This window comes from Hippichthys cyanospilos, chromosome 4 (assembly GCF_059441005.1).
Source record: "Hippichthys cyanospilos isolate Australia breed blue-spotted pipefish chromosome 4, RoL_Hcya_1.0, whole genome shotgun sequence".
NCBI classification, from domain to species: domain Eukaryota; kingdom Metazoa; phylum Chordata; class Actinopteri; order Syngnathiformes; family Syngnathidae; genus Hippichthys; species Hippichthys cyanospilos.
In genome coordinates, this window is record NC_142372.1 from 23,537,758 (window position 1) to 23,550,937 (window position 13,180).

The 13,180-nt window shown below is 38.6% G+C and overlaps 1 protein-coding gene across 4 annotated transcripts in view; it reads right to left on the bottom strand.

The window, feature by feature from the left end:
* Positions 1-12,783, bottom strand: part of adamtsl5 (ADAMTS like 5) — a 42,783-nt gene extending 30,000 nt beyond the window's left edge. Inside the window, exons 1-2 of one of the 4 annotated variants that reach the window (XM_088414033.1) lie at positions 9,088-9,117; positions 5,774-5,864 (exon numbers count right to left, since the gene is read on the bottom strand). In XM_088414033.1, the coding sequence (XP_088270159.1) occupies positions 5,774-5,796 (23 nt within the window). In that variant the 5' untranslated portion in view covers positions 5,797-5,864; positions 9,088-9,117. The other 3 variants (XM_088414032.1, XM_088414034.1, XM_088414035.1) reach the window with 3 other exon arrangements.
* Between the last annotated feature and the right edge of the window lie 397 nt (positions 12,784-13,180).

A 13,180-nucleotide genomic window follows, 5' to 3' on the forward strand; every position in this document is an offset into this window, starting at 1 on the left:
AGGGTAGGGCTGCAGATAAGGGTCTATGTCCTTCAAGCACCGAGACAGACAACGGCCTCCCTAGAATCAACATACACCCCCTCTGCAGCACACAATGGCCGCAGCAATGGCAAATAAAAAGAAGCGGGAAACACATAACTTGCAAATAGTGCTTATTGAGTTTTATAGTAATATTTGTGGGTTTTATCAGACGCTCTGTGCTTTTTTTTTTTTTGGTATAAAGGCTTGCTGTAGAGCTGTCTCCGTCACCAAAAAGAACAACTACAAGGCATGCAGTACATACTGTATTTTCTGTATTTTTTTCACACCAGTATATATGCTGCGGCAGCAAAAATTGAGCAAAAAAACAACAATTTTTGTCATGGATAAGCTGCACTGGATGATATGTCACACTGAACTACATGCTGCAGGTCATACAGTACAATCAGATATTTAACCAAAAAGTATATGAATTTTTTATAATTTAGTATTATTATTAATAATATTATTATTATCATTTTTAATTGCCTACCAACAGCACCATACTGTCTTTAATAGACATGCTTGCATGTTTAGTCCCAACATATTTATAGAAAATGGATGGATAAATGGATGGATATTTTCAACATAACACTAACAGTTAACTGCAGTTAAATAGCAGTTGAAACTCGAAATCAATACTTCAATACAGTGATCCCCTTACTTCGCGGTTAATGGGGGGTGTCAACCCCCTTCGCGAAGTAGGGTATCAGTTCCTAGATTTCTATGTAGGCCCCAATATAGCCCTAGTAACCATAAACAATCTTTTTTTTTTTTTTTTTTGGTATTTTTTGCGTATTTTATTTCCTTTCTCCTATTATTAACATTACATTATCCCTATTAACATTATTGTATATTCATTAAATAAGTAATATTTTTTAGTTTGTTGAGAATTTGTTCAGATGGTGAGAGTACGCAAGTCATCACGTTGAACTTCACATTTATTTTGGCTCATGTATGCTGTATCATGTAGTATTTGTTGAATAATAAATCAACAACAATCTTAGTCAACTAATATATAAACACTTAATCTATGAATTTACTGTATTTTTAGCCGACATTAGCGGGTTAGCAACAACTAACAGCAACTACTAACTATAAAGTGCAACCTCTACACAAAAGAACCCATAAACAGAATAAACACTCATCGCCTACTAAACATAGGCAGTAGCGTGCGTTATCAACATAAATGACAATAAACTATAAATATGAGCTGACGTTGTCATTCACTACGTCACCGTAACGAGCCGAATGACGCACAGAAAACGTAAAAAAGGAAACGGAAATGCAACGCGACCCGACAAATTAAAAGCATTCATTTCAAAATAAGATGTAAAAAAACGTCACGAACTCTTAACGCTTGAAGAATTCTTAACGTAGTTATTAACTAATATTACTTTGTTATTTGATGAATAAAGTAATGTATAATGTACTATTTTGCTTTTTTCAATTTTTAAATTTTTTTTTTTTCCATTTTTGCGGGTTTTTCACATTTTTTTTATTTTGAAATATTATATTAATATTTTTCCTGGAAAAACCCGCGAAAAAAAATAGTAATCTTGTACCTGTTACAAATCGGAGTATCGCAAAGCATTACAATGCATTTTAAGCTTGAAAGTGGGGTAAAATGTTTACTTGCTGTTAGCATCTACTACAGCAGACAGGAATGCAGCAGTTGCATTCGACAGGATAATGGACAATACGTACACAAGATGGACATACAACCATTACTTTCAGTTCCTGAGAGATAAACACAAGAAGAATATACAGGTGCACTTTGTGCGCGACACCAAAAGACTGTCCACTTTCACCAAATGGGACCAGTAATTTGACAAACCATTTAGAGCGGTGCTGAAGTAACGTGAAGTTAGCGGAAAAAAAAAACACGCAGAGGATTGCTCACTCTCACTGAGGGATGCCACTTCCACCTCAAGAGGTCAGGAGCTTAGTTAGGAGATATGCTGGCGCTTTCCACAGTGGATTCACCAGCATTTGGAAACCTTGTCAATAAGATCCTTGTCACAACTGGCAATAATGACAAGGTAAGCTAACGCTAATTTTCACTGTACACTTGCTATTAATAATAGTTTATAAATAGTTCCGGTCAATATGTATCAAGATGAAGCATACAAAACTCATGTTAAAGTTTAAACAGTACGTTAATCACAATAACAATGATGTACTGTAGGCAAGCTGGGAAAGTTAGCCCCATTTTTTGCAACATCTGTCCCTAACCTAGCCGACTGAGCTTGAATTTGAATAACCTTGAAATTGTGAAACGCACTAACTGTTTTTGCCTACAGCATAAACTATGCACCACAATGCTGTGAAGCTAAGTAATAAAGGGATTGAAATACAAAAAAAGATTTTGTAGCTTGTCTTTAAAGGTTTACAGTATCATACAAAATAAATTATTTGTACTGATTTTATGCTTAAGCCAACCTTTCACTGGTTGTTTATTAGCATAATGAGCTACATTTAGAATGGCAAATCCATATTTGCAGTTATGATGCTGAGAGTAATACAAAAGTAATGTAACAGTACTGTAATGCATCACATTTCAAATACAGTAATATTGCAATGTAACTCATTACTTTGAAATTGCAGTAATAAGTAATAAATAAGGCATTACAGTTTTGAAGTAAGTTACCCAACTCTTGCAACAAAATAGCAGCCAAACTGGCTAAAAATAAACATTTACTGTAGAGCAAATGCCTTAATGGGACTTTTCACCAAGTAAAAAAATGCAACCGTATCCTTTTTATGACGCTGGATTTTGATCTTCAATCTATGGATCTATGAGCTTATGTTTTACCAATTGTACACATCTATCTTAATATGCACATTTGCTTGCTTAACCTGATTCGTCAATAAGCAAAAAATATCCGGATTGCTCTCCAGATGGGTGACTCTCCACGTGCCGCTTTCATGCAATTACATACATAGATTCTATTGAGGTGAAAAGGAAAAAGCAGACAGCAAGTAAAAACGTGTCCTGACTTTCGACACCTGACTGAAGTTCTTTTGGTGTTTCTGCACGGAGACCGATGGGCATCGGCCTAAAACGTGGCAGTTCAGAAAGCAGTCTGCCAACTACGGAGCAGATCTTAACCTTTGACCCCCACCCCAACACTTGAAATGGAGCAAAGACACAAGCAGTGTTTGGGATAGCTGGGTGGAGGGTCTGATCGTTATAAGGAGTAGACCGCTGAATGGACTGACACAACCTTTAACAGATGTTCAGTCTGGGGGCCTTTGGTCAACTCTGACCCCTGAATGTGTGGTGACTATGAATGAAGCAATAACAATTGAGCTCGCTGTGGTCCAACTCTGCACGTATTCATGAAATGAGCTTCGTTGAGTGCTATTAGAAGCTTTTTGTGCTTCGGCAGCTGCTACCTAATGAAACGAGGTGTCATTATGAGAAGAAAAATAAACCTACCCTTCTGCTCTAGTCCTATTTTGTAGGTGAATGAAGATTGTTGTCTAGACCAGGACTTCTGAAAGAAAATCATTAGTGCAAATTGCACCCTACCTTAGAACAAACCGGGTTGATTTCCCTCAAAAAGTCGCTGCCAACTATTTAGTCAAAAACAGCATTATAATATAAAATATAAAAAATACCTAGCTTTTGCTTTGCTGGCTTCATCGCCTCATTAGCAAGCAATTGTAGACGCAAGACTCATTTTGACAAATTTCAAAGTTATTACATTTTTTTAAATATAGTGAACTGCTTGACTAGATTGCTTTATGAATAGCCATAAATACGTTCACAATTTAATATAAAATGAAATGTACACAAATTCTCTCTCTCTCCTCGATATTCCAATGGCTTCTTTCCAGGTAAACAGAGAGCAAACACCAAATGAGTGAAACTCTTTTTTTTTTTTAATTCAGTTGTGCCATTGTGCCAGAAGTACAGCCCTCACTCATTTATATAATAAAACTGTAAAGAAAAGAACACCAAAGAAAAGAACACCAAACATAATTCAGGTACTGTAAGTCCCATATGCAAAGGTTATATATCTTACTAAATGTACACAAATTGTGTAGCATAAACTAAACATACGACAGAACTAAAAATGATATTCCTTTCAATACAAAACTTTAATTAGAGTGTATGATTATCATTGCAAAAACATTTGTATACACTAACATTTACCAAAAGCAAATACAGTACCTATCAAAATCAAAAATGCTAACGAGCTAAACACATACAAGCCAACACTACATACAGTATGTGCTGAAGATAACCAACATTAGCTAGCATGTATTCTACAGTCACAAGTTGGCCCACCAAACAATTTTGGGCATATTAGCATAAATGACAACATTCCAACGAAGAAAAAACAACTCACAGACACTAGTGGGTCAGATCTCACAAAGATAAGGAATAACGCACCAACAGCAACTGCTCCACGCCATCTTCCCCCACCAAAAAATGCACAATCAACATGGGCCAGAGGCGGCGCCAAAAAACTCATCTGTAACTGTTCAAAGATATACTGAATCAACTCCCAGATTATTTCACAGATCTCCTCCAGTCAAGCCATGAAGCCCACTTTGAAAACCACTGGTTTAGACTGCCTTCTTGAATTTCCCTTTAGCTGTTGCCGTGCACAACAGAATGAAAAAGCTACAAGGCACTAAATAGATGAAACAATGCCTACGTTAAAAAAATAATAATACGAGCCATTTTTCCATGATTTATTGGTTAACCGTTTGATTGTGATCGATTAGTTGATTAAAAGAGAAACGATATCATGCTGCTGGTTTTGCTGCTGAACAAAAGTCCAGACTCAAACTCTTGCTCAGTGACAATCCCTTCCCTTCACTTTGTTTTGCTTCACTTGACTTCCTTGGCTGCTTCCACGACAGAAAGAACAAAGTTAGCACACCGTCATACCTAAGGGATTATAAGATTATCTTTTTACAGCCACTCGGACTGAGACAGAGCACCAAGAGGCATCTGAACACACAAGGTGAAGACACGGAGAAAGCATTCATACTTTGACCAAACATGTCAATGACCACTCCTTTTGAAAGAAAAGATATTAAAGCTGTAACCCTTGACTGGGTAACTTAAGTGTTGAATATTTGACAAAATTGTCTTGCACCATCCTCTGATAAGTACCGTATTTCTCAACGTACAAGTTGACCTTGTGAATAAGTTAACGCCCCCGCCCTTTTTTTTACCCCAATTTGGTTGAGTTATACAAATACGCGAGTATAAGTCTACCCCTGACTTTAGTGGTTACACATATCATGGCTGTGCAATTAAAACTCACGGTGTATGTTATTAAAATGTCAAAGTCACAGTACTTTTAGACGCATTTTTTCATTGTGTATCGAATAACATACTGTTGCGGTTATGGGGGAGGGGAGGAGGCGGAAACGAAACGAGCGTGAGGCAATGTACGCATGCGCGAAGACGCAATGCTGAAATTAATGCTGCAACAATAAAACAAATTGGAGTTTCAATGCTTCATTTTTTGACAGAGCTGGATATTGTGTCTTGTCAAAAAGCTCTAAAAACACGCCAAATAGCTTCTCCCATTTAAATCCCGGAACGCCATCTCCTATTTCATCGTCATTTGCACCAGATCCTCGCTACTCTTCCGCGGGTAGGCATCTTTGGAACCGTCTAAAACGGTGGTCTCCGGAAATGCTTTGCTGAAGCCTTCTTGACCCAAGTGACGATTGTGGCGAAATGTCAGCGTGGATCGATTGCTCATCGCTGTATTTCTCCCCCTACCTGCTGTTATCCACGCGTGCCATGCCACTACTCTCGCATTTTTGTCTTGAAGTCAAGCAGTATTTTCTTTTTCATAATGGGTCCAAGTCTCCTGAAAAAAAAGATCCAGTCAGCCTTGTTGTTGACACCAAAAAGGCAATAGGGCCTTGACGAAAGTCCATTTATCAAATTAGAGATATATAATAATCATTTTAAGTCTTGAAAATGTTATGATATTACATATTCCGCATTCAAATAAATGTTATTCAAACACAGATATGTGGAAAAAAAATGGTCTTCTTTTGAGTTATGCGGGGGGAAGTCGAGACCCCCCCCCCCCCCTCGATATGGGGGCTGAAAATGAGGGGGGGAAAAAACTCGATAAACTTTACTTTGTTTTTGCCATTCTGAAACAATAGAATAACTTGCTGAGAAGGCAAGCTATGAACACACATGGCCAAAGTTGTAAACACTTATCTGACTGAACCTTGTCACAAGCCAATATTGTCAGTATCTTCTGCGACACCAATGTGCACTAGTGAACGTAGTCTCATTCGAGTAAGCGCGATACAAACATGGCAGAAAGACGAGATTAGAAGGGGTCACGACAGAGGTGTTGACGAGTTCAGAATATATTTTTCTTTGGACTTTCCCCTGTGGAGTTGAAGGTTTTTATGTTTTGTTTTAAAATTCATGACTGAAGCTCAGAGGACTGGAACCTCTTCAGGTTGTTGGACAGAGGTCAATAACAAGTAGACCTGTGTGCATACTGTATCATTCGACACATGGTACCAGTTAGATTCTGTTTGTTTTCTCCTTCTTTTTATTTTTCATCAAGAAATTCTTTTAAATTTCTTGCATGAGAAGAGTTTTTAAATGATGACATACGTAGCGTTTTTATGGCAGGTCGAACAAAATACCTTTCTATGTTCTCCAACCGATACACACAGAGTCCAGACCTTGCCACTCTTAATTGAATCGGCTGGAGACATCAATACTTTTACATGATCCTCTCTGTCTTAGTAATATTCCTGTTTGTGAACAAAGATGAACTTGGATGGTGGTTCAGTCAATGCGCTTCTTTTTTATTAAAAATAATGGCGTAACAACCTAAGCTAACACAAAGTGCTGTTTGCCGTAACAGGCACTGGCAGCTAACAGCCAACTGACATCCACCCCTCACGGTAATCATTGTAAGTAAGAGTAAGGCCAATATCAAAATGCACATTTGTGTGTCAAAACTCAGCAAATGCGGCTGACGGATCAATCTTCCTCGAATGGTCGGAAAAAAAAGTTAAAATAAAAAAATGAAGTTACTGTTTATGTGATGCGCCCATACTTTTGGCCTTAATTTTTGAGGAAAAAAATGTGTTTTATATTTGGAGAGTTATGGTGGTTAGTATTTTAAATGTATTATTTGTATTATTATTGTTGTTATAAATAATAATGTGTTTACTCCTGTTTTGATCCTCTCTGTTAAATAGATAAACCACAAATGTGGACGGAGTATATTGCAAACGAGCAGACAAATATTCATGTACAAGCATCAACCACATGGCACCGCTTTGACACGCAACAAATAGCTCTTTGCGTTTTAAGCTAACAATCACTTGATAGTCAGAAACCCAACCGGCCATATGTGTTGTGTTTTGCAACAGTAATAAATATCTATCGCCTATCCCAGCTGGCTTCGAGCAATAGGCAGGGGGACACCCTGAACTGGTGGCCAATTGCAGGGCACACAGAGACGAACAGCCATTCACGCACCGAGTCACACCTAAGGATTTGTAACAACATTGTAACTCTCGTGTCCAAATTTAATACACTGTATTGTAAATTTTATAGTTTTTCACTTTAATATTGCTCATGTTCACCACCGGCTTACCATATTAAATGATCATGTAATTTAAATTTTAGTTGTGGCAGTAATAATTCGCGAATGACAAATATAAAGTACACATAATTTATATTGTAAAACAGTAAAGAAAAGAAAACACTCTAAAGAAAGACTGTCAGTGTCTCTCTCTTCAATACCAAACATTCCTCGTACGCAGTTTCTCAGGTAAGTCCCATAAGCAAGAATTATATACAGTAAAACTCCTGTACAATGAAGCCTGCGTGTGCAAAAAAATTCCCCAATGTGAAATAATTTTCATGCATTTCTTATTTCCCCCGGCAAGGAAAAATCCCTCTTTTGCATAGTACAAAATGTTTTTATTTCTACATTTGCGTTGCACTACGGCGAAAATTAGTCTGCAAGAAAAGTCTAACTTGGTTTATATTTGATGCGCCGGCACGCCTTTTGAAGCACCGTATACTCGGTGTGGCTTTCCCCCGCAGTCTGCTGATATCCTCTCATACACTAGGTGGCAGTAAATGGAGTCTATAGCATACAAACAACACTACTCTCTCACGGAGGTAGAGAATCCCAGTCGATTCAAACAGTCTAAATAGACTCCTCATTTCTACCCAACCAGCCAGAAGTGGTTAAGGTATTTAGATCGCGGTATTACTTCTCAGATGAAGCATAAAGGTGTTTTTAGGGGCAAACTTCCATAAGCAATAGTTCATCCACCATGTTGTCCATTCATTAAAAAAAATTCTGGAAAATACGCATCGCGCAAAATCTGTTCTGTGCAAAGATGCCAAAATAACATCATTTTGACACATGCACCCACGTGGAGGTTAAACCGAACCAACACTTGAAGACAGGATAAAAGTAATAAAGAGGAAAGATGGATGAAGCAAAGTGAAAGACATGATGCAAGAAATTGATGTAAGTATGAAAATGAATGCTTGTTGTAGATTTGGCAACTTCTTTCTTTTTTCTTTTTTTAAATGTTGGATGGTTTTGTTTTTAACATCAGTCACATTTTAGAGTGCACAACGCGTTTTTTTAATGTTTACGTCCGAGACATAGATTTGCTATAGTGAAAAGTCTCCTGTAGTGAAAAGATTTCTGGCTGCAAACATGATTTTGTTGTCGAGGAGTTCTACTGTATCTTACAAAAATGTACACAAATCACATTGATTAGATCAATCATATACTATAACTGAAGTACAAATGCTATTAATTTCAATACAAAAGGTTAATTAGAGGCAAATGCATTCTTATCAATGCAAAACATTTGCATATGCTAACAAATACCAAAGGGAAATACCTGGCACAAACGAAAATGCTAACGAGCTAAACGTATAAAAAGGCAGGACTAAATAACATGCTGAAGATAAGAATATTCGCTACCATGTCATCCACAGTCACAAGTTGTTGGATCACCCAACACACTAATATTGGGCATATTATCACAAATGACTACAAAGAAAGTACAACTTACAGACATTCGTGGCCAGATTTCACAGGGAAACAGAAAACAGTGACTCCTCAACTGAAGCCACACTGTTCTCCCTCACCACAAAATGTAATATCAAGAGCGGCCAGAGGTGGCGCCAAAAATCAAAGACCAAGCCAAGCAAAGCACAAATAAATGAACTATTAAAAGTGAAACTAAATCAGTTCCAAACATCATTATTTGGGGTGCGGCCCGGAACCAGTAACGGTACCAGTTGGTACCACTACCGGGCCGCGGACCGGCGGTTGGGGAACCCTGCTCTATACAGTGTATGTGTCAAATGTATCGCATTCCCTTTTGAATGCGTGTGTTTGTTTCCTGAGGAGAAAAAAGGACTCATGTCAAAACATGAAACAAAATCGACATCACCGTCACCCAAATTAGAGTCGCCCTTTTGAAGCCGCATACTGTGTTTGCTCATTGTTCCACACTAGGTTGATTAAATGCGCTCAGGGGCCTGGTGGCTGTTTCCCAAACAAACATTCCTCCACAGAGTCATCACAGACAGAAAAGTTGCCCCCAGCCAAATCCTACCCTATCGTCTCATCGACTTCACTCTGCAGACCAATCGCTTTGACGTCGCGCCGTCCATCGGGCAGACGGCCCCAATAATTCTTTCTGACACATCACATCAGATGTTGCACCTTAAAGGCTTAAAGTGCAGACAAATTCCTGTTTTGTTTCCACTGACAGTAGAGAAGAGGACGCAGTGCAGCCAAGGTGGATTCAAGGTCAGATTAAAGAGTAACACAGTTTGTATACACAGTTGGACCGGAGGATCTGACTTTGCGTTTGTGTCCACTGTTGCGGGGCTTACGTCAAAAAATGAACGTGATATTTATAGCCGGTGACATTTAGGAGATAAACACCATGTGGCAGAATAAGTGGAAGGTAGAGCCAAGAGTTGCAATAACCTAAAAGTGGCAGGCGCATGACCTCATTGATGGGAGTGAACATGCATGCTGCATGGGCAACTGCAGAATTATCTCATTGCCAAGGTCCTTCAAGGCACGTAATGTGCAGCGAGATATCAGCAGGCGTGCTACGGAAAATTCGCTCATTTCGCTTCATAGGGCCCGTATCCTGGTATGTTATACTTTCCGGGTAACTGTAGGTATCGCGAGATGATGTCTCATCAGACAAAAGAGTTAAAGAAAAACAAAAGTAAAAGAATCAGATAAAATACATTTTTAGAATAGTGTTCATTGAATTGTATTTCATATTAAATTGTGAAAGTATTTATGACTCTTCAATAAAGCAACCAATACAATGCTCTTTGTTTAATATTTTTTTTTAAAATGTGATCATTTTGCAATTTGTCAACAACGTGTCAACAATTGCTTGCTAACGAAGCGATGAAGCCAGCAAAGCTAAAGCGGAATTTGATTTTATAATTGGCAGCAACATTTTGAGGGGGGAACTGAACTGGTTTGTTACAAGGAGGTGTGCAATTTGCCATTTTTGTTTTCAAAACTTCAGTAGAGCTGAAAAGTAACAAATACACTTGTTGTCAAATTGAATATGTTGCTGAATTAAAAGGGCACTCGCGTTTCGCTTAAATTATTTTTTTGTTTGTTTGGTTCCAGAAACATTTGCGCTGATTTTTGCATTAATCCTTTCAACGGCAACTCGTAAATGGGGAGCAATAGAATATTTTTGGGTCGACACCCCAAAACCACTGGGTGGCGCCAGCAGTCAACTTATGACATTTGCATTGCATTTCAATGACTTCGGTTGGCTTAGCCTGGACTCCCATAATAAATCATAACACCCTAATTCTAACATAATAAATATTACTATTTCATTATGTCCAAAATGGACAATATTTTCAATTTTGAATGGCAGCAAATGAGCCCGTCATGGGCTAAATTTGACACCTATAGGGTGTACCTCTCAACTTCCGGTTTGCAAGCATTTCAAAAGGACGGCAGTGTGGCATATCAAAAGTTGTCATGTTTTTACAATCTTTGCAATATTATATAGTCTCCTAGTGTTTTTGGATGCTTTTCCTTTGATATCACACATCAAAAACCTCAAAAAGCCCAAGTTGGGTCAAAATTTCCCCGAGTATAAAAGGGTGTTTTTACATGATTTTCACCTGAATTTCTTCTAAAATTTGTGTTATTTTGGTGGCTACGGTATATTCACATCATATATATTATGATTATTTTACATCATATATTACAGAAGCATTAGCGCCTGGCTCCTAAAAACCATGCCTCTCACTGTGTGGCTGCCAAGCCCCAGTGCATTACTGACTGCTAATACAATCTGGACGTGTGTTTAGTCTGCATGGGTGTTACGGGGGTGTTACTCAATTAGTGACGTGGAAAAAAATGAGTACCGTGTCATTTTCTTTGATTGGTAGCGGTGGGTACTGAGAGCTCACCAATGAGCATGGAGTACTCAGCGATGCGCAAATGCCGAAGAAAAACACTTGGGTGGTTTTTGTGCAATCAAACCATCTTAACTGATTTAACTGATTAGTTATAAAATAAAATAATAAATGAAAAACTTTTAAAAGCTTTCATTTAAAAAGCACGAAAGAAAAAACAACAAGAAAAAAGACTTTTGATTGCTTCTTTTCACTTGTGTCTATTTTCTTTCATTTGTCTTTTTTCTTGCATGTGACTTTTTTCATGCTTTTTTTTCTTGTGTGCTCTTTTTTATTGTGCACTTCTTTTTTCTTGTGTACTTTACTCTTTTTTTTGGTTTGCAATTATCTGTTTTTTTGCTTAGTTTTTTTGTTAGTGTGATTTGCAATTTAGGGCAAAAACCTTGACGTTTATTTGTTTATTTATATGTCATACCACTTCTCATTTCTCGTAAGATCTTTTGTCAGAATGGCAGCTCATAACCACAGCAGCTTCACTAATGGGGGTAAAAATACACAAGTTTCCCAGGAATTTATCACCTCCCATCCATCAGGCGCTCATGGCTTTGCGACTCCTTGCAAGGAAAGGGACTCAAGTAAATATTTGAATTTGACGATGCTCATCGTGTCCTTTGAAATGCCTAATTAGTGTCTAATTAGCATGCACGTGACAAAGTGAATGCCTGGCTAGAAAATCATCTTGATGCAGCTTCTGTACATGAAAAGGCGTTCTTGAAGTAAGGGTGTAGTTTATTACCTTGCAGAGAAGGAAAAGGAGGAGGACATGATGGTGGACACGAGCAGTCTAGCAGTCACGTGCTCTTCGCTTGTCTTCTCATGGTGTCAAACAGCGAGACTCAGATGCACTTTGCATCCCAGCTGACCGCGTCCTCAGTCGGATTTCACAGTCTTCCATGGCAGCCTCCTCCTGGCGCCGGCTTCATGCAGAACGCAATCAAAACTCTCGAGTACTACTTTCAGATGTCAAAATTACATTTGAAACCGCCACGTTTGGGGAAAAAATCAAAATAAAAAGTGATGTTATGTGAGTAAATAACAAACAAAGCTCGGAGGCTAAAGAGAGCACTTTGAGACTTTCGCTTCCAGGTAAATGTCTTTCTCTCTTTAATCAGAGCGGTCTTTAAAGGTACTTATCTTTGTGTCTTTCTCCGTCACTCCAAACAAGTCAAACGCGCTCCACGCAAAAAAAAAGTCTGTAAGCACACGGACCGTCCGTCAGCAACAAGTTTGCGCAGACACCTCCGCCTGTCTCGTGTACGAGGGTGTTCGCGTCTCTCTCACGAGGGTGTTCGCGTCTCTCTCTCTCTCTCTCTCTCTCTCTCTCTCTCTCTCTTTCTCTGTCTCTCTCTCTCTCTCCCCCTCGTTCTCTCTACCTGAGCTACATTCCTGAGTCTTCCTTCCAATCACAGCTCGGCACTCCTCTGCCATACTTTTTTTCTGTTGGCTCCAGTAAGATTGTTTTTGTTTTTTTTACGGTCTATCATAAAATTGTCTGAATGGTGGCAAACCTGGACGTACGTCCACCTCACAGTGCAGAATTTCCAGATCCGGCCGTCCAGTGTGGAGTTCGCATGTTATCCCCATAACTGTGCTGGTTTTCTCCAGATACCTTCCTCCCACATTCTGAAAACATGCACGGCAGCAATACTGGACACTCTAAATTGCCTTTGGGTGTGACTGTGG